Raw genomic sequence first — 23,992 nt, 5'->3', positions numbered from 1 at the left:
ACTGATTCACTGATTTGGATCTTTTTAAAGAATTGTGCAGTGCAGTAGCCTCCAGTGTAGTAACTACAAACCACTAGTGTAGAATTTTCTGAAGCAAAGCTAAATTCTTCCCTATAACTGTCTTTTCTTGTGTAAAACGACCAGTTTAGCTAACGCAAGCTTCTCTGGTTTGGAAAATTTGGTTATTAAATGGATGACACTTTTCAGTAATCAAGGGCTATCTTACTAAATCATTTTTTTGTCTGCTATATAAAAAGATACACAAGAGAAATGCAAAAAACATCATTGTGCCCAGTCCATGGCACTCACAGTTGGGCTCCGGGGTCCCTGTCCCACAGCTGCGCCCTTGGTAGCCATCAGGAGCAGGTTCACTTTGGCTGAACCAAAGGCGAGGACTTTGTGCAAACCAGGCATTTCATGATGAACCAAAAAGCAGGCTTTTGGGGTGTACGGTGTCACTGTTTACAGATAGATGTCAGAGCTCTTCTATAATCTATAACAAAAATTAGAGAATTCATTTAGTTACTGAGAAGCATTGCTTTTAAGTCTGACATGATAGCATTATGGGGGATCGCGTAAGGAAATAGAGGAGCATTGTTGGCTGTTAAAAAGGAAACAGGATACTGGTGTAGGAAGCTGAATGGAAGATGAAGGATTAATATGATCAGCAAGTTCTTTATTTCCCAGTGCTGCATCCTTTCATCACAGTTTGTGTGGCAGTTTGAATGGGAGGATTAAAATTTTCTTTGGACTCCTAGATAGGGTCTCCTAGCCTAAGGATATTTTACTGAGGAAATAAAAACCTTTTTTATTAGTTATTTTATATTAAAAAAATAACTTTTTAAAACTTCCTTTATAAGTTTTGTACTTAATAAACTCTCCACTATCCGGAGCACAGAGAAATAGAAGTGAAACTTGGTGTGTTGCCATGCATGCATCTGTGGACACTGTGACTCTTCCTTACAAACTGCAACATGCAGTGTTTCCATAGTCGGCACATTTCTTAGTGAATCACTTCAGCAGAGTAAAAGGCACTTGCTGAGGCAGCGGAGAGACACTCCAGCTTTCAAGCTCCTCGATGGATGAGGAGGGGAGGGGACAGCCGCTGGAGCAGCTTGCTGAAGTGCTGCTGAGCAGATAAGGAGCCCGGGCAGCCCCAGGACACTCTTTAAAAGGCAAAGAGATATGACAGGGATGTTAAAAATAAACTCCTGCCTCATTTTCAGGGCTTGCTGCTGTTCAAGCAGACTGGTAGGTGAACCATGATTAGCAGCTGGTGTTTTCCTGTCATTAACACGTGCACCCTGTCATCATTTTCTTCTTCTGCCCCAGTTTTTTGAAGGGGAACGAGCCAGTCCCCGCTGCATGGGAGGAAACTCATGGGAGAGAGGGAGAGCAGAGGAGCTGTGCCAGGGAACACCACTGACATCACTGCCTTTCCACTAGCATGACGTAAAAGTGATGAAAAGCAGGGTGACTGTGGAGAGCAGCACTTTGCCCTTTGCTTTACGTGTTAGAGACCGAGGTCATCACCTTCCCCTTAGCAGTATTTATTCCAGAATGGTTAAATTTGGGCTGGCAGAGGGGAGCTCACAATATTGAGTAAACGACACAAGTAGGATATGCTAACCTATATGTATTTAGCACGCTCTTAGGACTTTCCAGCATGTCAGAGAATTGCATACATTGCACCAGCTCTCCGCAGTGAAAGAAGGACCAGGCACTGCGGGCAGCGGCAGCCGGAGGCAGCTCTTCAGATCTGCCCACCAGGCTGCCCACTGCACCCTGCAGCAGGGTTAAGCTTTCGCCTCAGCTGTTATTTGTTTGTAAAGCAGTTCCTTGGCTACGTCATGTTTTAACAAAGCTGGAAGAAAAGTTCCTGTGAGGAGGTTGAAAAGACAGAGATAATTTAGGGATTTGGGTTGTGCCAAGATAAATGGGATGCTGTGTCTAAACTTGACTCAGCTGAGACGTGTTTGAATAACAGAGTACCCAAAACTCATGAGTTTGCTTAAATTATGCACTCACATTATTTTTCAGGTATTGCATCCTTCCGCTCTTTCCAAAATCTTTCCGCGCAGTGTCAGGCCCTTGTGCCATCGCTACTTCAGCCCCTTTTCTCCGCTCAGACACCACGCAGCCTCCCCAAGCAGGCACAGCTCCCCTGAGCTGGCTCCCTCCTCCCTGCCTCCAGCTGATGTTTGATGCCCACCGCCAGCCCCCTTCAGACTCCCCTCCCTCCCTCTGCCCTCTGGCTCGCCCTGGCGTTTCGCAGAGCACCGCGCCCCTGGCTGTGGGGCCACAGGGGCTGCCCCCGCCACCATCCCCGCAGGGCTCCTTGGCCCTTCTTCTGTTCAGCTGCTTGCCCAGGGAGCTTCTGGTCTTCGCTCCTTTTCAGACATCTTTTCCCAGTGCTGTTCATGGGAAATGCATAACCTGTCATCCCAGATACCCGTAGAGATCCATTTTATTCATTTGTCTATGTCCCACATTAAAAAACCCTTAAAGAGTTGTTTATACCTTCTCTTTCTTATCCCTCACTCATGCAGAGTTTCATCTCCCTCCATCTGCCTTTTGCTCCATCAGCAGATTTTCTTTATTTAATAGATATGATCACTTTTGCCTATCCATTCATCAGTCCCTTCCTGTGTCGCTTCTGTGCTTTTTTTGCACAGCAAAACCCATACAGACATTTTGAACTTTTCTTATTATTCACACTCCTACAGCTGAGCACTGCCAGGCTGCTCGTCCTGCTACTGGGGTCATTACAGCTGTGCTGTCCTCTTCCTGCCCACCACTGTGTCCTCGGGCAGTGACAGACTTCTTTGAGCTGGACCCCTTCCTCCTGCCTTGGAAATGTGAGACATGTTGTGGTGCAAGTTCAAATAAACAGCAATTCAAAAATTTCCTGTTGAGCTCTCAGCAAGCGTTTGGGGTCAGGTACTTTTAGCTTCATCCTTCTTTCCCAGTTCCTTTTTTTGTTAAGCTTCTTTAAAGTTTCTTTTTAAAAAATAAGCTAGAAACTGTTCAGGTTATTTCCTTCTTTCTGCATTTGTACAGTATCTAGCAAGAAAAAAGGGGGTTTGGTCTTCTTTGGAGCTTTCAGATAATGCTGTAATTCACATAAGGAGTATTAGATTTCATCACAGCTGAAGTTAGTTTTTCATCTTTAGTTTTTGAGGAGAATGACTAACAGGCTTTGATACATAATCTAAATCACTTCAGTCCAAAGCAAATTTTCATAGATGAGTTTTCTCAGCTCTGAAAGCTGTTCCTGCAATCTGAGTTGATCATGGTCGGATACAAGCAAAGTTTGAGTGGGTTTTGGCACCTGCAGCTCTGTGGATGATATTTGGCTGAGCGTCACTGGAATTTGGACTCCAGGAGTGGGTGACTTGGATGCAGGGGGCGACTCCGGTGTGAAACTTCTGCAGCAGCAATTTCCTTAATGCGGCACGCAGTTCTGCGGCAGCCTGTGCAGTGTCAGTTTGGTAGTAACGATAATGAAATAAGAAGTAAGTGTAGAAGCGACTCCTGTAAATTATTTTCTCAGAAAATAACTCAGCTCAGAAGCGATGTGCTTGGTAATACTTCTCTTTAGTGTTGTTGAAAAATATTGTTTTATAATTAACTCCTTATCATGAGGGTCCCCTGCTGCCTAGGGACAAACACTGGAGCCTCATTAGCAAGAGGTGAGTCCAGAGCTGGCTTTGCGCCACCATGGTTGCGGAGAAGCATCAAACCAGTTCTCTATCAGCTCGAGTATTTGATGCTTTCTTACAAATCCTGGTATGTACAGGCACTGTAAAATACTGCAGTAATGAAACAGATTGTATCAGAGGAGGAAGGGAAGCAATGTCATTTAATTTACCATGTAGTGATGGAAATGGATGCTTCCTCTCCTGGTAACACTTGACACACTTGGTTTCAGTGGCAGTGCCTAAGGGAAGCATATGGATGTTGTACTTAAGGAAGTGTTGGCTCTGTATTGAATTTCTGGAAGAGAAGACACCAAGGGGAAGGAATTAGTAGCTATAAGAGAGCAGAAGTGAACCAGGAGTGTTTTATAGCCATTCTCTAGTTTCAGTTATATATTAAAAGTCTTGTCAGCTACCCAGTAATAGGTATCAGTTTACCTGTTAGCAGTGTTACTTGCCATAATAGAATTTTGCTGACAGCGGGGGGAAGGCAGGGAGGAAAGCTACTCACTGACTCTGTTAGCTCCAACACATTACCTTCTGGGATCCTAATCTCACAGCCGTTAAAATCAATGGGAGGTATTAAATTAAAGGTGACCTGCATGTGACATGCTTTCTCAAGAGGTATATATATTGGTAAGACATTCAGAAGAAATGGGATTTTTTAATTATTATTTTGGAAGGAAAGGTGGGAGAAGGGGGAAGATTTCAGCCTGGCAAATAAAATTGATGAAAAATAGCAGAAGCAACCTGCTGCTTGTTCACAGGATAGCTAGCATAAGGGGCAGCAGCAATGTGAGCTGCTCTCTTTGCCTTGGTAATGTGCTTCTTTTCCACGTGATGAGAGTGCAGTCAGCCTCTGATGGAGTTTGGTCCTTATCCTTTGGCTCTCCTGAGCCTGCCGGCATGAGTGACAGTCAGTAGGTTTAGCCATGCTGATATTTGTTTGAAATAGGAGCAAAACCACCAGGGTGTTTGATGGTAAAGATGCTCAGTATCGATAATATCACATAAACTATCTGGCATTTGTTGCACATACAGGATCATGTATGACTGTAGGCAGTGCTTGGGACAGGAGATTTTAATGAGCCTGGTAGTGGGTGGTGTTTTTAATTAAGTGAAAACTTCAAGCCGCTCTCCCAAACTTCTCATAGAAACACGATTTTGTTCAGAATTTGAGATATACCATCAAATCTATGTTAATGTTTTACCTGATTCATTACCTCAGGGTAGAATTCATCATTTGGCACAAGATAAAAATGTTTTTCGTATGGACATGTTCCTTTAATTATAAAGGGCATGTACATGTATATTTATACACTGTGTATCTTATATGTTACTTATACATATATGACATCAAAGTAGCTTAAGGACGTTACTGTTCTGTAGGCAGAAGCTCCTTCTGCATCTGTTTAAGGGAGAACAGGATAATTTTACCTAAATGATGGAAAACCTGAGAAGAGCAGAGAGAAACACGCTGTCACTGATGTGCAGTACCTAATTCTGGGGGATGGGATGAACAAATCCCTGAATGACTCACAGAATGACTCACAAAAGTAACAACTCTAAGACCGGGCAGTGTGCGTGCGTGGGATCCTCTTCCATGGTCAGGAGGTGTAAAATGATGGGTGCCTCAGAGAGTATCTCACCTGAGCCTGCAGGCTCCTCAGATGAGATATTCAGGACAAACATGACCCTTTTTCCATAACTAGGCTAATGTTTCTTCTCATATTTGATAATCGATAGTAAGCTGCCATTCTTTTACTGCTTCCTTGCGTTTCCTTAGACTGAAGAGTGCCGTGGTGGTTGTTTCAGATGCTTGACTGTCTTAGGAGTAGCCCACCCTTTCACAGCGGTTGCAGTTAGCAGTTACCTGATGTTTTCTGTCCCTGTGCGCATCCCACCCGGCAGAGCCCAGACCTGTGTTTAGCCTGAAGACAGCTGCCGGAGAAAACAGGCAAATTCTTCAGTTAGAGATAAACTTAAAAGAAATGAGGGCTGCTTAGGGCTGATCTTCGGTGCGTTGTGAATTCAAAGCACATGAGGTGCATTGCTCTAAATCAGATGCACGTATGCTTTCAAAAATCGCCTGCCTGTGGTAAGTGATGGTTTCTCTTAACTGTCCTTCATCTGGGGCAAGCTGGAGCTTGAGTATCGCCAAAGTCTGAGCTAATGCTGGAGAGATTTAGCTCTCGGCCCACTTGCACACTAGAATTTGCCAGTACCTTTCCTTCCCGGGCAGGATCTATCCCTCACCCACCGGCTGAAAGCTGTTTCCAGGTGCCAAAACACCCTCTGTTTCAGTGCCAAGACCTGCAGTGTAATTGATTTTCCGTTCCTTGGGTGGATGCTGCAGCTCTCCCCTTGTGCTTGCTCAGCCAGCAGGCGAGTGGGCGGGAGGGCAGCTTTCTCCTTCGTCTGTGGGCTCCTCGGCCAAAGCTGATCCTGAAGAGTTATTTAACCGTGCCTGTACAGCTGTGCTGCAGTACCAGCAGAGCTTACCATTTTGAGTCTGCATCCACAAATCCTCTGTACCGTGGATCACAGGCTGACCATCCATGCCGGGAAGTGGTGTACCTCTGGGCGAAACCAACCAGCTCTGTATCTGGGGAGACCTCAGTGAGCCCTGCTTGCTCCCGGAGCAGTCTGAGTGGCAGCTCTCCAGCACTGCTGTGCAGAGTTTGTGTGCCCTCCCTGGCTGCTGGGCTCCGGATGGAGCTAGGGGCAGCTGAGGGTCTTGAGGGCGATGTGGTGTTGGGACTGCTGCCAGCTCAGGTAGGCTCGGGATGAAGCAGCTTGCAACAGAGGAACAGATCCTGTCTGCACTTGCCTGGGACTTGGGGAATGAAGTGGAAAGAGCGACAGGGCCAGGGAGGAAAAGACAGGAAGAAAAAAGCAGCCCCAGGCGAGGTCAGGGCTTCATTTGCTGCTGTTCCTGGAGTTAGTCAGGCAATATGTTGGTCAGAAAGAGGAATGTCGTATGGGAGCTCTGTGAATATAGATGTCTGAGGCATAAATTGAGAGTATACCTATTGGAAGACAGTATTTGTCAATGCTCTTACTGTTAAAATAAAATGAAAAGCATCTGCAGGTCTGTTCCAAACCACCCACCTTCACTCCATGCACGCTCTCCATATCCATGTGCAATTTTTGTCATGTCCAAGCGTACTGGTTTTGGCTGGGATAGAGTTAATTTTCTTCATAGTAGCTGCTATGGGGCCATGTTTTGGATTTGTGCTGAAAACAGTGTTGATAACAGGGATGTTTTAGCTAATGCTGAGCAGTACAGAGTCAAGGCCTTTTCTGCTCCTCACCCCACCCCACCAGCGAGTAGGCTGGGGGTACACAAGGAGTTGGGAGGGGACACAGCTGGGACAGCTGACCCCAACTGACCAAAGGGCTATTCCATACCATATGGCGTTGTGATCAGCAATAAAAGCTGCAGGGAAGAAGAAGGAAGCAGGGGGACGTTCAGAGCGATGGCGTTTGTCTTCCCAAGTAACCGTTGTGTGTGATGGAGCCCTGCTTTCCTGGAGATGGCTGAACACCTGCCTGCCCATGGGAAGGAGTGAATGAATTCCTTGTTTTGCTTTGCTTGCATATGTGGCTTTTGCTTTACCTATTAAACTGTCTTTATCTCAACCCACAAGTTTTCTCACTCTTACCCTTCCAATTCTCTTCCCCATCCCTCTGGGAGCAGTGACTGAGCGGCTGTGTGGAGTTTAGCTGCCCACTGGGGTTAAACCATGACACTAAGCAAGAAATAAGAAGCACTTTACAACAGGCCTGGTGTTTAGCAGCTTCAGGATAAAGACTTTCTATAATGGACAGGAGCAAAGGCCTTGAGATAAAAACTGCAACATTTACCTGGCAAAGGTGGAGATGTAAAGGAAAGGTTGTTGGGTTTTGGGTTTGTTGAGATTTTTTTTTGGGGGGGAGTCCCCATTTTCTAAATGAAGCAGAAAAATCAAGCCAATTTCTTTGCTTGAAAGGCTTTTCTGCACAGGTGCCTTCCAGATCTCCAGTCCAATGGCAGGTTCTGGTCTAGCAAAAGGAAAAGGGTGGGTAAATGTACAGACTTGACAGAAAGCCCGATTAACCCATTGAGCTCCCTAGGGAGACGTGAGCGGGGAAGCAGCAGTCTCGCGGGGCAGCTGCAGACGTGGTGGGAATGAGGAGTGCGCAGGGGCCACCAGAGCCCACCAGCAGATGTGGAGGGGGCAGTTGCACACTGCAGCAAGGATGGCACGAATTTACCTTAGACGCATGATGTGTCTTGCTGGAGTGTGCCTTGCTCATATGGAGCACCTGCTTCAGCTGACCATGTGGTGAACATAAGCTCTTGGGTTCAGTCTTGTACAACCCCTGCATTTTCTCATTCTCTTACACGTTATGCCTGCAACTCATTAGCAGAATTATCTTTAGGATTATCTTTATAGCAAATCTCTAACATTCATCACTGCCTTTGTTTTACTAGAGCCTCTGTTTTGATTCTGGGACCCTGTGTCGCACAACTGCCTAGCAGTGGCCAGAGGCAGAGCGCTTCTGAAGGACTTACGGATGCGTACGCAAAACTTCCCTTTTGAAAACTCAGGTCCACCCCCGTTCTCTCACCCAAGAGCCAGCTGGGACCACACTTCATCCAGCCACTAGTCACTGGGGGGGTGACACAGCTGTGCCCTAAAAGTCAAGACCTACAGGGCTGCATGCTGGTGTATTCGTGGGCACCTGGAAGCTTGGTGGCCACTTGAGTTCCCCTGCCGTGGGCAGGCAGGACCTGCCCTTTAATCCAAACCCCTTGCATAAGCACAAGTGGCCCAGGCAGTTGCAGGCAGTGGGAGTGGTGCTGGTCTATGTTGGAGAGGTTAATGTAGCACTTTGTTGTGAAAAAGGGGAGTTGAAATACAGCAACCTCTGATGGTTTGCTGCAGAGACAAGCACAAGTCCTGCTGGCTACAGCACACATGCCCCTGTGCCGGGTGCCTGTGCAGCTGACAGATAGGTTATCTCGTTTCCTTCTGAAAACACAGACCGTCTCTGATGATGGTAAATTCACCTGTTATGGAAATATAATTATTCTTTATTCAGGGACAATAATTGATCTCGCCCCTTTGCCTTTGGGAGGAAAAAAAAAGGCAGATATCAACATTTTAGTGAAACTTGGATTGTGACAACTGTGTCAAAAGACAGTGATGACAGTGGTTACTGCTTTCTCTCCTATAAAGGGGACTGATTCTCGTTAGAAGTGCTGAGTCCACGGTGCCTTGTCCCCCAGGACTGACAGGCGAACAGGAACATCGCCCAGCTGCTCAGCGCACGCTTCCCCATGCCACCCCGCCACCGCACTGCCCCTCGGGCGGGAGGCTCCCATTCCAGCATGAAAGCCTTGTTTGCTCAGCTCTCCGTCTCCCTGCCGAGCCTGCCAATGAGGCTGCCAGCACCACAGGTGATTTATGAGGCAGGCACATGCCTGCAGCCGAATAGGGATTGCCAGCTCCTTGGAGAAAAGCCACATAGCTGCCACCAGCTAGGCATAACTTTTAGTCATTGGACCCAAGGTGGAAGACTTTGCCCTGAAAGTATCCAGGACACCATCCAATGTCATTTGCTTCTTAATCTGAATGGTCAGGAAAAGTGGTTGGCAATTAAATTCTTAGATAGATATTATGTATTACACCCTGTGCTGGGGAGCACCTCTCGCACAAGGGCACGTTTGCCCCTGCCAAGTGCTGCATTTTGTAGCTTGGTTGGAAAAGACAGACCCCAATGGAAGTCAAATCACTGCAAATGCAATTAGTAATAAAGGCTGGGTATGACTTACGCAAATGTCTATCGCTCGTGACATCTGAGCAGACGTAATTGCGATCTGAGGAAGAATTTCTGAAGTTAATCCTCCTGGTGGCTTCCAGACTAATTTGTTAAGGGATTGAGGGAGATTTTCTAAATAAACAATGCAGCTGTTGAAGATTATGATAATGCCACTGTTGATCAAATGTGGGCCCACCAGAGTTTGGATTTTGCTGGCTCAGAGTGACTTGCTGTGTTTACAGCATCTGTGATCAACACAGGCCCACTCTAGCATTGCTTGGCATTGTCTGGTAAAGAAAAATGCAGGACATTAATTGCAATGTTAAGCAAATATTTGGGAGGGGGGAGGATACTGTAAATGCTGAAAATGTCATTCAGTTAAGAACAACCTACTTCTCTGGGCATATTTTTCCAGGAAGAAATACAATTTTGTGGATCTGCATTTCCAAACCTAAATTCGTAACATCTCTAAAAAATGCCAATATAGCTTTTAAAGGCTCTCTCAAGTGTGCAAAGCAGAAAGTGTGTTAAAATTTAGTGCTTCCTCTTAAAACAAATCATGTACTCTTACTTAAGATTTACCCATATTTCTAATGTTACCATTTCCTTATCACCCGTCTCATTGTGAGTATTGAATATTTAATAGCAGAAGGTACTGCAGGGTTGTAGAGGTCAGTGGTGGCACGGTTAGGAGGAGGCAGTGGACAGTGCTAATTTCCAGCAGAGTGCTGATGGTACCCTTCACCAGATCATCAATTTGTGCTGGATGCCTTTCCTTCTATGGCATTTTCATGGAATCAAAAGTTCTGCTTAAGCACGGGAAGTTTGCAGGACACCAAAAACACGGGGAGCATGACCACAGTCAAGTCTTTAGGTCTAGTTTTGAGAAGGACTTAACTGTGGTTACCTGGATAAGTGCAAGGCCTCTTCTTCACAGAGAAAATGCTGGGGTTCCTTCAGTTATACAAGGAAGAAAAGCAATTCAAATGAAAAAGTTGCTTTATTTGCTAGTCACGACCAGAACTTTTACCAGCATCCTGAGGAACATGCATGTTTAATTTACTTTCCAACTCAAGAGGTCAAGGAGCTTTTACTGGATTACCAATATCGGTAGCCAGATGCAGGTTATAATAGTTTTTCACAATTTTCTCACAAGAACAAAAGTTACTGTATCCGCAGATTATTGTGCTTTTTGGTGGGCAGGCTTGTATACTCATGGAGCATGATGGTAGGTAGTGCTGGAGGCACATGTACAATACAAGGGCATGAGGAATTTGTAGCTATGCATCTGTATTATTTGTCTGTACGGTGTATTTTGGTGCTAGTGGGCATGGTCATTTTAAAAAACTATAGCAATTAAAATTACAAGCATCTAAAGGAAGGGAAAGAAATCAGATTTTCTATTGCTGAATGCATGCCAGGGCTTTACAGTTAAAGTTCAAAATGTTGTTCTAGTCAAACACATAAAATACGTTCCTCGTGTCTGGATGCAAAACATGTCATTTCCTACATGCTCAGAACTCAATTTTTAAAATGCCATGAGAAAAGGTAATCTCTGCAAAAATAGTTCAGTTTATGAGTCATTTCCTGGCATTCTGGCTGAAGATTCAGAGACTCCCGTCCTTGCTGAGGCCCAATTCATCCTCTTCCACCCAAATCCAGAGGATCATCAATGAAAGTCCTAGTCTAGATAAGACCATGGATTTGATATATAGAAACTGAAGCTTGACAGATTCTGATTAGAAATAATATACAATACCGTTACTAGTGAAGGTATATAATCTGCATGACAATCTGCCCACAGTTCTGATGGTCTCGCTGTCCTTTGAAATCTTTAAATCAAGTTAGTATTTCCCTTTCTAAAGGAAAATTTTAGGTCAGGTGCAAGCCATGTTCTTGAGGCAGGACTCACTGGGTGATGTTCTGTGGTTGTATGAGGCACAAGGCTGATTAGATGATAACATGAGTCCCTTCCATCCATAAAATGTGGAAGGATCCTGTGAAAACCCATCTCAAGCTCCAGCCTGCAGGATTGCAGGTGAGAAGCCGAGAGCCAGGAGAACATGAGAAGCGTTGCTGCACATTTGCCCTGTTCTTATGCTCTTCCACAGCATCTACCGCTTCCTCAGCGGGACTTTGGTCTGGCCTGTGGCAACCATTTGCATTCCTAACATCTCCTGAAAAGCGTTGAAGGGCTGCCTGGATAGTATTTACTTTTTCTTGGTCCTGCTCAGATGTGGTTGTGGAGCCCTTGCAGGTGATAGTGAGTGTAACAGGGGCAGCTGCTCTGCCCCTGCAGAACAGGCACACGGGAGCCTGGACTTTAAAAGTCCCTCCCTGCAATTCCACCAATATTTATTCATGTGGATTTCAATTAGTAGTAATTGGTTTTGTTGATTTTGGGTTTTTTTTTTCTGGTAGAGAGTAAGTGCAAAGTGATTGATATCTGGGAAAGGAAATCAGGATTTGGCGGCAGAGCGACATTCCATTGTCTTGACACAAAATAACAAATAACTCGCCTCTAAATCTGTGTCTTGGGAAATGAAAGTGTAAAGCAGTGAAAGTCATTTGGAGGTCATTGAGATGCAAAGTGTGTCCTGCTCCCCAGCCCTGAGTTGCTCAGCTCTCTGTGACAGCTTTGAGAAATCTCTCAGGCGGCTGGGGAAGAGGAGGGCAAGCGCATAGCCAGTGCCTGGCTCTTTCTCTCCCCCACCTGCTTTCGGAAGTGTTGTTCTCGCAGAGTTTGCAAATACCACCTGAAAACACTCATTGTGGTGGTGGTGATTTTATACACAAATGCAAACAGTAACTTTTCAGAAACCGTCCCCAGGGTTTTTGCTCTGTGAGTGACAGTAGGGACCATGTCGTGTCAAAACCAACCCGAGCCCCTGCTCTTCTGGAAGTCTCATCCTTGGCAAGGCTGCTCAGTGCTTACTCCTCTCGCTACTCCCAGGTTTTAAAGGGCTTGACTTGTGTGCCCAGTTACAGCACTGCCACTTCTAGGTCTGTGCCCACCCCACACCTGAACTGGGTCTCAGCTGCGTGGCTTTCCCCACGGTGTGGGGCTATCAGATCACCCTGGGGAACCTGGCACTCAGTGGTGCTCCTTGAGCCCAGGTTCACTCAAGCCATCTAACACCTCCACACCTTGGAAACTCCAAGTGAGGTTTAATGGCACCTCCCAAAATGGTGATTTTCAGCTCCTCCTGAAGGCTAAGGAGATGCAAGGGACGTCCATGAGAGCTGGCAGAGTCTGAATGGCCGTTGGCTCACCATAAGGCCCTGAGGACAGTGCTTGAAGGCTGTGCTGTGCAGCACAGCCTGGCGGGGCTTCTGCAAAGCCAGCGGAGTCATTGAAATGGCACCTCAGGAATTTGGTGTGAGTGCTTTGAAGTGCGCTGTTATCTCCATTTAATCACACAGTAAATCTACAGTAGCTTGCTGATTTACAGTAACTTTTCAGGTATTTTGCATCTGTCTGTGGAGTGAGGGGAAGCAGCACTTTGCAATTAGCTGGCCACGCAGGGGTCTGTGTGTACCAGGAGACCCTCGCAAAGATCCAGCCATGGCGGGGGGGGGGTGTTTAGCCCATAGAGCATTGTGGGATTCCTGGATTTTATAGACGCAGTTGTGTCCCCATCACGCACACTGATCAGGAGTTTGCTTGGCAAGGTGTCACCAGGGATAAGACCAAGGAGAAGGAGTTAGTTGCTGTGAATAAGTGTCACATTGTGCTATTTCTAGGTATTTCTTGGACTCTGACAGCAATAACATTTGCATCCTGGATGCAAAACTAAGTCATAAAACATACAAGATTTATATAAAGCCGAAAATATTTGAGAGTGGTACTTTGGCAGGTAGATAGGGACAAATGGCAAAGGGAGAAAGGTTTGCTGAACTGGGAGAGGACAGCATGTGAAGGAGAACAAGGATGCTCTTCCAACATCCTTCACATGCTCTCCCAGTTCTCCAAGGACGCTGGAAGAGCATCCTTGTTGGTGGAAGGATTGGTGGAAGGGAGGGAGGCAGCAAAATAGACAGAAAAAGGGTTCAGAGGGCAGGAGAGGGCAGGGAGAAGGCATACCAGCCACAGGGGCAGATCAGAGGGGAGGAGAGGGCTGCAGAGGGTGGACGAGGGGACCCGCAGCAGCAGAGCACCGTGGTGAGTGGCGTCTCCCACGTGGAAAGCTGGATGTTGTCTTGAGGAGTGAGCATGGTCTCTTGACAGCCAAAACAGGTCCTTCTTGCTGTGTCACTGATTCAGCATCAAAGAGTGAGAAGCATCTAGGAATACAAATTTGAGGATAAAATTTCCATTTGCAGGCAGGGAAAACTTATTCTTCCCATCAGCGCTACAGCAGCCTTCGCCAAAATTAGTCAAATCCAAGAATATACGCCTTGCAGGAGCTGGATGATATTTGTGGATACCGGTCACGCTCTGTGGAGGGAAGGGGCACGTTTGGATGCTGTGTGTATGTAACCATGGCTTTTCACAGCCTCGCCATGCCATTGCTGCATGGTGGGACAGGAGGGCTGCTCCCCGTCTCTGCCCTATCACCACTGAAAGAGCAGCAGCAATTCGAGCAGCACCGTTCACACGTGCCAGGTCTCATAGCTGTGCAGAAAGCCTCCTGCTTCGAATATCAAAGTTTAGCCTCTGGATGCAGCTGTGAAGGAGATAACAAATCAGGCTAGTAAAACTCGCTTGACTTTGTGGCCCAGCCTGGATCCTGAGATCGGTGTTTCAGGGAGTTTGTCTAGGAAAAGGAACTGGTCTGGTGGCTTTTCAGGATTTGCATTTTTGACTCACTGATGGGAAGCTTTTTGGTTTTCCTTTTCACTGTCACAGGCTCTCATGTTTCTCTACAGACTCGAGCCAAGTTTGTATAAAGAAATGCCATTAAAATATTCAGGGAATAAAGGGGATACATACATCAAAGGAGCAAGGGGTTTATGTGAAATGGTTTGTCCTGCCTTTCCCTGGTGACTAATCAGGATGTGTAAAAGATTCCCAGTTCTTCACACCACCGTATTTTAAAGGTGCTCTGGAAAGCTGTAGGGGGAAACTTTAAAAAGTAGAGTTTAACATTAATGGTTTCTCTTAATCTGGCCTAATTTGGAGTTTCCCGATTGATCAGAATGGTCTGCAAGCTGCAAGTCCATGCCACAGCACGGACTTAGTCCATGCTAAGCTTCTCCAGCATTTCCTAGTCTCTCCCCCTGGGATTGCAAGCACAGTGCTTTCCCCATTTGTTTTTTTCCTGTTTATTTATTTATTTTCCTTGCGGGGGGCCGGGCTCTGGCCACTTGCCCAGGGAGACCGCCGCAGCCGCAGGCCCTTAATGAGCTTTTTGACCACTGAAGCAGCACAGCATCGCCTGGGAATCAGAGGGGCTTTCTCCCTTCCCCGTGTTAGATAGCGGCGCAGAGGCCGGCGGGTTAATGAAGGGGCCGGGGCGGCTGGCAGGCTGCCTAATGAGCGCCAGGGAGCCGGTGAAGGGAGACCCCAGCAAGCGGCTGGAGCCCCAGCAGCAGCCTCCAGCGGGACCTGATGCCAGTTGCTCCATTTTTTCCCATTATTACTGTAGCTGGAAGTGTTGGGAAGCAAAGAGCCCCAAAGGGTATGAACATGAGGCATTTTCCACCCGACACTTTTGGGGGTGGCGGGGTCTGAACCAGCACATTAACAATGCAGAGGAGTGCTTTTTTTGTATTAAAAATAACTAGGAAACAGATTCTTTTTAACCTTTAACCACTCCAAACAGTCAATAAATCATTAGCTACTGATTAACAAAAACAGAAGGGTAACTTATTGTCCAGTAAGCAAACTCTTGGAAGCACTGAAAGGCTGGCACTGACTTCAGGATGGCTTTTCTTTTTACACATTTGCACTTATTAAAAAGACAAACAAGCCAAGCTCTGCATATTAAGCCATGCCACACAAAGCATTTTGCTAAAAGACCAACTTTCTAAAATAGATATATTTTTTAATGTGTACAGTGAGCTGAGCAAATGCAGTATTTATGATATGCAACATTATATCTGTCCCCCAAGAAAACAGGTCTCTTCATGCCAAGCATAAAGAGATGTGTTGTGTCTTGTTTGCAAGGGTTCCCAGCTTGTGTTCTTGAAGTCTTGGCCATACTTACAGTCTGCTGCTGAATCGTCTCCTCAGCTCCTTCAAAAGACTCAATGGGGTGGCTAAAGCAGGCGGAAGTCCTCGTGGCCGAGGTTCAGGCTGGAGATCACAGCTTTCAGTTTAAATTCAGGGAATATCTGTGAAGTTGGAACACTCTCCCATGGCCGACCAAAACCACTCTCCCTCTCTCCATCTGTGCGAAAGGTCAAGTGGCAATTTTTTATCTAAGAATGGAAGTTGGAAAAAGGTGTTTCTGGTGTTTGAAATGCTTGTGGGACCTTTGGAAAAGCCCTATTATCTTGCGGATGAAGTAATAAAAGGGTGAGATGCAGGAATCTGAGTGTCATCACTGCTGCTGGTTGACTGAACAAACATTTGCACTTTGTAGTATTACTATGACATGTACAGTATCTAGTCTGGTTTAATTCAAAATAAGTCTACTAAAGATTGGACTATTTGCTTAAACCTCTCCAACAATTTTGCATCACTGCTTTTGAAAACAGTAGTATTTATAATGTAAAAATGCAACAGTTAATATTTAAGACAAGGCTTCCATTGTCCATTAATCTGTATGTCTTTTCCGTTCACTGTGCATCATTAGACCATCTGTGTCTTTAATAAGTAACTATGTGGGCTCTCGCAGTTTAAATATTTACTTTAAAATAATAGAGGATCCAAATGAAACCGAGATACATGAGAATATCCGTGTCTGATGTTTTAAGTGGAATGGGAGTAGATTTGTGCAGTAGATTTGCAAACTATAAACAGATGTGTTTTGATGACCTTCTCTCCTCTATCTGGTCTCCATTTATAAAATGCAAGTTCACAGATTAAGCTTCTCAGCATTTTACATGCACCTGGGAGAATCTACATGTGTTTCTTTCTGTTGAACTTGTGGGGAGACATCCAAACAGTTCATTGCTCCATACTTGGGTTTCACAAAAATCAGACTGGGCATCGGTAGTAAAATGCCTTTGCAGTGGCATTCTCTTATTCCGCTGTCAACTGCAACCTGAGAAAGTCCCTGCAGGTCGCCAAAGGGAGTTACATGTACCTTTGAGGCTTGAGAAGGTCACTCTTCCCCGTCACCACTGAGGACAGTAGGTGAGTCTCGCTGTTAACTCCGCTATGGTCAGAAAGGGAACTGCAATTTTCAAAAGACATCCTGGGAGACTGTCATTCCTGCAATTGCAGTCTGCCTGTGACTCTGTCTGAGCAAGGGAGAATGTCATGGGTTAGACAGGAGATTTGAGATTGTCCACCCATATGTCGGAACCACTAATCTCCTTCATGAAAGCTCGAAGAGGCAAGGTTAAGTTTCGTGACATTGTGTACAATTTTATGTACTAATTGCCATTATTTGTGGAACATAAATACGGTTTGTCTTGTTTCACAGTTAGAGGGAAGGGTAGGTGGCTTCTGCTCTCACATGTGGGTCCTGAATCAGGGCTGCTTCTTTCTCTTCTCCAAGTGACTCTATATGTGATTATATCCAGCAACCATAAGGGTCAGTACAACGAACACAACGTACTTTAATATGGGGTGCACAGAATGTTTGAAGAATCACTATGTGATGGTGATAATACACTGCAACACTCAGGGCTGCTTTTTTTTCCTTTTTTTTTTGAGTCCAGGATCAATCCACTTCGTTCATAGTTTAAGGGAGGCCAAGTTCTCTCTCTGGCACCGTTTGGTACCTCTTCTTGCTACTCACTTTTACAGCATGTGGTCTTTGAAGTTTGAATTCCAACCTCTTTCTGGACAAGCACTAAGTAAAAAGGCAGCCTTTAGGGTTAGGCGGCCCAAGGTAAATTTTCAGCCCCATGAGCAGGAACTCAGTTACATGACTTGCATTACCATTAATGGGGGTCATGCTGGTAAATTCCTGTACACCACATTGAACATTTACTCATGAGTGCAGAATTGGCACAGCTAATGAAACTTGCCTTTCGGGTAGCATGGTGTTTCAGGAGATGAGTCTGACAGGCAGAAAGGACTGCTAAGTACCCAGATGAAAGTCTGGCTTTTAACTCCTTGAACATATTTCCAGAAAATAATAGAGTGAATTAATGCTGGTTAGTGTTAGCTGTTCCTACTGTTAGGGATCAGTCTTGCTCCAGTAGGATTCCACAGAAGCAAAGATGATGCCTGAAATGTAAATGTATGTGCCATCATTTAGTGGTGGCAATTTGCTTCCTTGTGTATTTTCCAAGTACTACTTACTGTTACTTGTTTTCTTTCAGATGTAGGCCAGTCCTCTTGCTAACACCAGCTTCTATAATCACAAACAAATTAAGTTCTTTTTTATAATTTTCACCCCTGCTACTTTCCCAACGGTGACCCCTCCTGTGGCTGGGCATCGCCTGCTGATTTCCAGCTTACATTACTCATGGGCATCTTATCCCCATTTGTTCTTGTACTGTGTCCATTGCAGTGATAGCATCTTCTCATTTCCAAAACTCTTCCTTAGCCTTTACTTTGCTAGGCTAAACATGGCAAGTCCTTTTTGTCTGTTTGATAAGGTAAGCTTTCCATTGCCCTGGCTGCAGTTCTGTGCATCTGCTCTAGTTGGAAGTTATTTTTAATAAATGAAATAAAAATTGTCCCCAATATTCTATCCTGTTCAGTGTCATAAAATTTCCCTCAAACCTGTCTTCGCAACAGCTCACTGTTGTATTGCCTTTTTTATATTTTCATCATACCATGGTTCATAATTGTTTTGTAGTCAATTAATGCAGTTCATTTTTTCTTATTTTTCTTCATTTATAGCTGATTATCTTTGAGCCTGCAATAGAAATTCTTGTCATTAGATCCCAAGTTTCATGTTCTGTGATTAATTCTCTTTCTAGGACTCAGCTATTCAAAGTGATTCTTTTTTTTTTAATGCACGATACTCTAAATATCCTTTATGTCACCAGCAAACTATATTTAGTATTAATCAAAATATTAAATGAATAAAGTCAGTTTCATGATTCAGTTCTGAAGGAACTCCTAACTTAGGCTCCCTCTGTTCCAGTCTTATTTATTTCACATTATTTCAGTTATAAAGTATTCCCTACACTAGGTGCTGAGAAGATGAGTAGTGTAGTACTGCCACATACTAGAGAAAAAAGAGCCCACGTCACATTAAATCACTCGGAGAATCTCTCTTTCCTTTCCCGGCAACATATTCTTCCATTTTGGGAAAGCCTGTTCTGTCAAATGGGCCTTTTAACATGGTCAGAAAATCACTACATGTTTGAACTAAGTATGGTTTGAACTGCCCGTAGGTCTCTTTTCATTCACCGGAATATTCCATTTCTTCCTCATCAGCTTATGGTTCTGTGTGGTCATCAGAGCCACAGAGGCCATCAGAGGTCTGCACTGCAATGACAAGTTGGCATCTAGAGAAACACTTTGCAATTTCTATGTTAAGTAAAAGTAGGGGGAAAAAAATCAGTTTGCCACTGCAGCTAGTTGACTGTGAAGGAGCAGCTGCAAACTGCCGAGTCTCACCAGGTTGCAGTCTTGATTAACATTGGGCAGATCCCCCCTGCTGCGAGAATAAATACCCTGCCTTTGTCAAGGCTCCCGTGTAAGAAACAATAGGGTATTTCAGTGAAGCACAAGAACGTAAATGTTAATTGAATCATTCCTCCAAATGAATAGAAGTAGCACCCATAATGTAAACATTTTAATTTTGGAAGGAAGGTCTGCCTGTCAGTTGGTTAATTTTCTATGTATTTTTTCATTTACTTTGAAAAGCTGCTCACTAACATTGCCATCATTGCATGCAATAACATTTTCAGCACTGCAAATATGTATGCTTCCTGTCTTTCCAAGCTAGGCAGAGGCAAAGTCCAGGGAGTATAGGAAAAAATAAAATCTGCCTTAATACCACTCAAGAGAGGTCAAAACCTTATACTGTATAACTGCCAAACTATGTGATCACATTAGTTCTTGGTAGAGGAAATGGAAAATACTTTCCAACTGGAATTGACACCAGGAAACATCTTTTAAAAATGTTTTTTATACATTGGGATAATTACCCTTAGAAATAAATCTGTTTCTCTTTACATATGGTGAAAGTGACTTTAGGTGTTTTAACAAATTTATGTGTGTACAAGCGAAACAGGAAGAATGGGCATTTATCCCCTTACTGCTTCCTTGTTTGCTGTACAAATAAGGGATTTCAGTACACAGTTGAGCCATAGAAGTTTTAAAGAGAGTGTACAGCAAACTACAGCGTGATGCTCAGCCATCTTCTGTTTTCATATGGTTACAACTATTGTTGATCAACACATCATAAAAGTATCTCTTGGCTTTCAACTGTGCATCACGTCTGGGTCAGATCCTGGTGACTTCACTCCTGTGTGCTGTCCCTTTGCCCATAGAGGAACAGCAGCAAAGCCAGGGGAGTTCAGCTCATTGCTTCTCTTGTACCCATAAAGTCCTCAGAGATCCTGCACCAGTGGTAGGTTAGGGCTCTGTAGCTCTCTACGAACACTAAACATAGAAAATGGTTTTCTTACACAATTTGCTAGTTCTTCACAGAGGTTGATATGCTGCTGTTTATACATGCGCCCTTTTTTAACAGTCATGATGCACTTCTCCACTAGAGCAATCTGTCTCTTGAGTGTCTGCGTAGCAGACACGGTCTCCTGTCAGTCACGCTGGGGTACATCTTGTCCGTTAGGAAATTAATGGAGATGAAGGATGTGTTTGTGGTGGAGGCACAGAAGTTTGGTGTTTGGGGTTGGATTCCCGGTGGTCCTGTAGGCTTTCCTGCCTGTTGGGATCACTGAATTTCCCCAGTTGTCAGTAGTTGCTGAAGTGGGGAGAACAACACCTGCTAGCAGGGCAATTAGCAGAGTGAGCCCGTAATGGTGGAGGTGTGAAGCTGAGTGTGATTACTCTAGTCTTGTGGCCCATGTTCACCAGGGCACTTTGTGGGTGGATGGGCAGGAGTTTCCTACTGCCTGGGTGAAGCTGGAGATCAGGACAAGCTGGAGCATTTATTGCCACTCTAAAACACTTTCTTCCCATCTTCCATGCACCACACACGGTGTCGGTCTGCATGCCTGGACCAAAGCAGCTGTGTGAGCAAGCTCAGATCCACCCCTTATTTTTGATTGTCCAGCTCTGTGGGTTGATGATCCTTATTTTCCTGTGACTAGAAACCGGGGGGCTTCTCAGCCAGCTCAGCCGTAGGCAGTGGGTTTCCATGCCCTCCATCTTGTAGCTGGGAGGCACTCCCAGCAGGCACAAGCAGTCTTCATCTAAGCTCCCTCCCAGTCATTGCACAACCTTTCACTACACCCTTTATAGGAACCTGCACTCAGTTTGTGGTGGCCCTGACAGAGGACCCCCATCAGGGAAAATTTGATTTAAGCCTTTAGCCTCACTATTACATCATTTTATGTTCCTCTGTCTTTGGGCAGAAACAATGTTAAAATTCAAGTGACTTCATTCACTTGAGGTGAAAAGTTGCAAAATGAGCTGAACTTACTAGAGTTTGCTGTGCAGAAGTAAGAAAACACCTCTTTGAAGTGATTTGGGCCAAAGTGGTTCAGCAATGGAAAAGACCAAAGCCATTTCTGACTGTGCTGTGTATCACACTGAGCATGTATAGACCCTCTTTAAAGTCATCCATTGGGGTTTTTTCTTGCCTAGATGTTGTAGGTCAACTTACCTTCTGCTGTTTTATTTACACATCCTATTTTAGTCCCCTTTGGGGAATAAGAAGTATGTTGTTGAGCTGGCTGAACCAGCATTTAAATCCCATGTGTGTGTAGCACTGTATGACATGTGCTATTTATTTCTTCAAGCCCAACATTGGGCGATTAGGAATTCCTCATGGTCCTTCAGGAGAGAAGGTGGCTGTGGTGACTGTGGACGACTGTGACACAGCAGTGGCTGTGCGCTTTGGGAGCCTCATTGGAAACTACACCTGTGCTGCCCAGGGTACTCAGACCGGCTCAAAGAAGTAAGGATTCCCTATATTTGTGTTTTCCACTCATTCTGTTCTTCCAGGGAAGAGTCAACAGTATGTGATTAACCACTAAGTAAATTAAGTTGGAAAAGCAGATATGATTTAACAAGAAAAAGTAACAAGGTTTAGTTTGGTAGATGGAATTTGTTGGAGGCTACTGCAAGTGTCAGTACACTGGGTGGAATGCACAGAGTTTTGTGTAGATACAGACATGTGGCCAAATTACTTGTAAAATGCAAAAAAAAAAAGACCTGGAGGTCAGTGTGGATGGCCCCTAAAAGGCATCTACTCGGTATGAAAATGTAGAGAAGGGCAAATAAAATGCTAGACATTATTAATGAAGGGGATGGCTGAAGAGCTTATTACTTCCATCATTTAAGTTAACCGTCCTATCTTAAAAGGAGATAGAAATAACGGAGGTACAGAAAAGGCCATTGAAAAATCATTAGGTATTAAAAAAACCTTTCCTGTGAGGAAAAACCAAAAAGATTAGTACCGTTGGGTTTAAAGAGGAGATGGACAGCAAGCAACATAGTGGGGATATAAAATAATGAGTTACAGCAGAAAGACCATTGAGATGCACATGCTGCTCTAAAATCCCACAAGAAGGAGGGACCATAAAAATTAGGGCTAATTCAAACTGACCGAATGATATACTTTTCACACAGTGTGGAGTCACTCAGTGGAACCTGCCTCCACCAGATTTATTAAGACTAGGATCTTCAGAGGATTTTAAAAGGGTGGGCACTGTATAATAATTAAGTCATTATATCAAAATCTACACCATCTCAGCCCTTGTGCTGAGGAGCATAAGCCAGCCCCTGGGTGACTGGAGTCAGAAAGAAGTGTCCTGTGGCTGCACATTTTTCCATAATTTTAATTTTCTTCTTCATATTGGCCACTGTTAGGGACAGGTCATTGGATTCTGTATGCATATGACAGCTCCTAAGTTAAAAGTTATGGTGTTTCTGAAAGGTGCTCTGATTACAAGCTCTGGAAGTGCTGATGTAGCGGAGGGAAGTGCATGGCAACACGGGTAAACTAAACAGCTCAAGTGTGCTTATGGAAGCAGTGAGATAAAGAACAAAACAAAACAAACTATATGCAGGAAATTATGAGAATTTCTTTGTTTCTTCAGATCTTTGGACCTAACTGGCCCTCTCCTCCTTGGCGGTGTCCCAAACTTGCCTGAAGATTTCCCAGTGCACAACAGACAGTTTATCGGCTGCATGAGGAACCTCTCTATCGACAGCAAGCCGATCGACATGGCTAGTTTCATTGCCAATAATGGCACTCTGCCAGGTATGGGCGACTGCTGCCTCAAAAGTCAACACGAGAAAGCTCTCTGCCATAGCTGTGTGTGTAACAGGGCTTAGGATGTCGAAGGGGCCAGCACTGGGAGGAACCCCAGGAAGGGGCAGGGGACAGAGGGGTCTGCAACGGCCCCTGTCCCCCTGTTAGTGCCACTGAGCGCAAAGCATTTGCCGCAAGCCATGTGGCAGGGGCTCAAAGTGCTGCTGGGCATTGCGTTGCCACCACGTCACCGGTGCAGCTGCTCGATGCACCAGACCTGCTCGATGCACCTCATTTGTTTGAGCAGGGTGGAGCCTGCGCCTGTGCCAGGGATGCACACAATAGCCTGTGGCACAGCGCACACTTACAGGATTAAGTGGCATGCAGAAAAGGACCGGGCTTGTTTAGACCTTCTGCATTGCTATGAGTTTCATCCAGGAATTTACTCCTAAATGAACTTTTCCTCTTTTTTTTTTTTTTTAAATTACCTCTTAAATGTCACTTTGCTCTGAAAGCTGGTGGGATTAGAAAAAGACAACGTTTTTAATGACTTTTTCATAAATTATGTTTGTTCTGTAAATCAAATTCTGCAGTCCTCCAAATCTGAAACCTGCTTCATGAAGCAGCCTGTTGGAGTTTCTGATTTGGTTTCCAGTCCTTGGATCCCTGATCAGGATTAGTTCTGGTGTACAAAATGTTATCATCATAAAACTGGCTCTTCCACACAAGAGTGACAAGTCCTTTCCTTCCACCCTGCTGAAGGTCTGTGTAAGAGCTAAATTGCAGTTCTTAGGTATGTTGCATCGATCATGGATTAAGAAGGGAGTCGTAGCATAAGCTTCAAATTCCTATTTTGTCTTGGAGCCCTTTTTTAACAGTTATGTCTCTAATATTAGTTAAATACAAGTTTTTATCTTATGGAAATATACATCAGGAGGGGCATGAAGTGTTTTCTTTAGGATGGATTTTTTTTTCCTCATTTGGAAACACATTTCCATATAGTTTAAAACAATGTTGTATAGTAGTGTTACTCTGCTATGTAACACTGCACATTGGTTTTCCCTCGTTAGTGTCTCAGTTAGA

The 23,992-nt window shown here is 44.7% G+C and overlaps 1 protein-coding gene across 1 annotated transcript in view; it reads left to right on the top strand.

The window, feature by feature from the left end:
* The window catches only part of CELSR1 (cadherin EGF LAG seven-pass G-type receptor 1), a 174,246-nt gene that overhangs the window by 101,846 nt on the left and 48,408 nt on the right, over nucleotides 1-23,992 (top strand). Inside the window, 2 exon segments of the mRNA XM_072860119.1 lie at nucleotides 21,453-21,610; nucleotides 22,755-22,918. Coding sequence (XP_072716220.1) covers nucleotides 21,453-21,610; nucleotides 22,755-22,918 — 322 coding nt within the window.

The sequence above is a fragment of the Ciconia boyciana genome, chromosome 1 (genome assembly GCF_034638445.1).
Source record: "Ciconia boyciana chromosome 1, ASM3463844v1, whole genome shotgun sequence".
Lineage (NCBI taxonomy): Eukaryota > Metazoa > Chordata > Aves > Ciconiiformes > Ciconiidae > Ciconia > Ciconia boyciana.
This window is presented reverse-complemented; position numbering and strand designations above follow the sequence as displayed.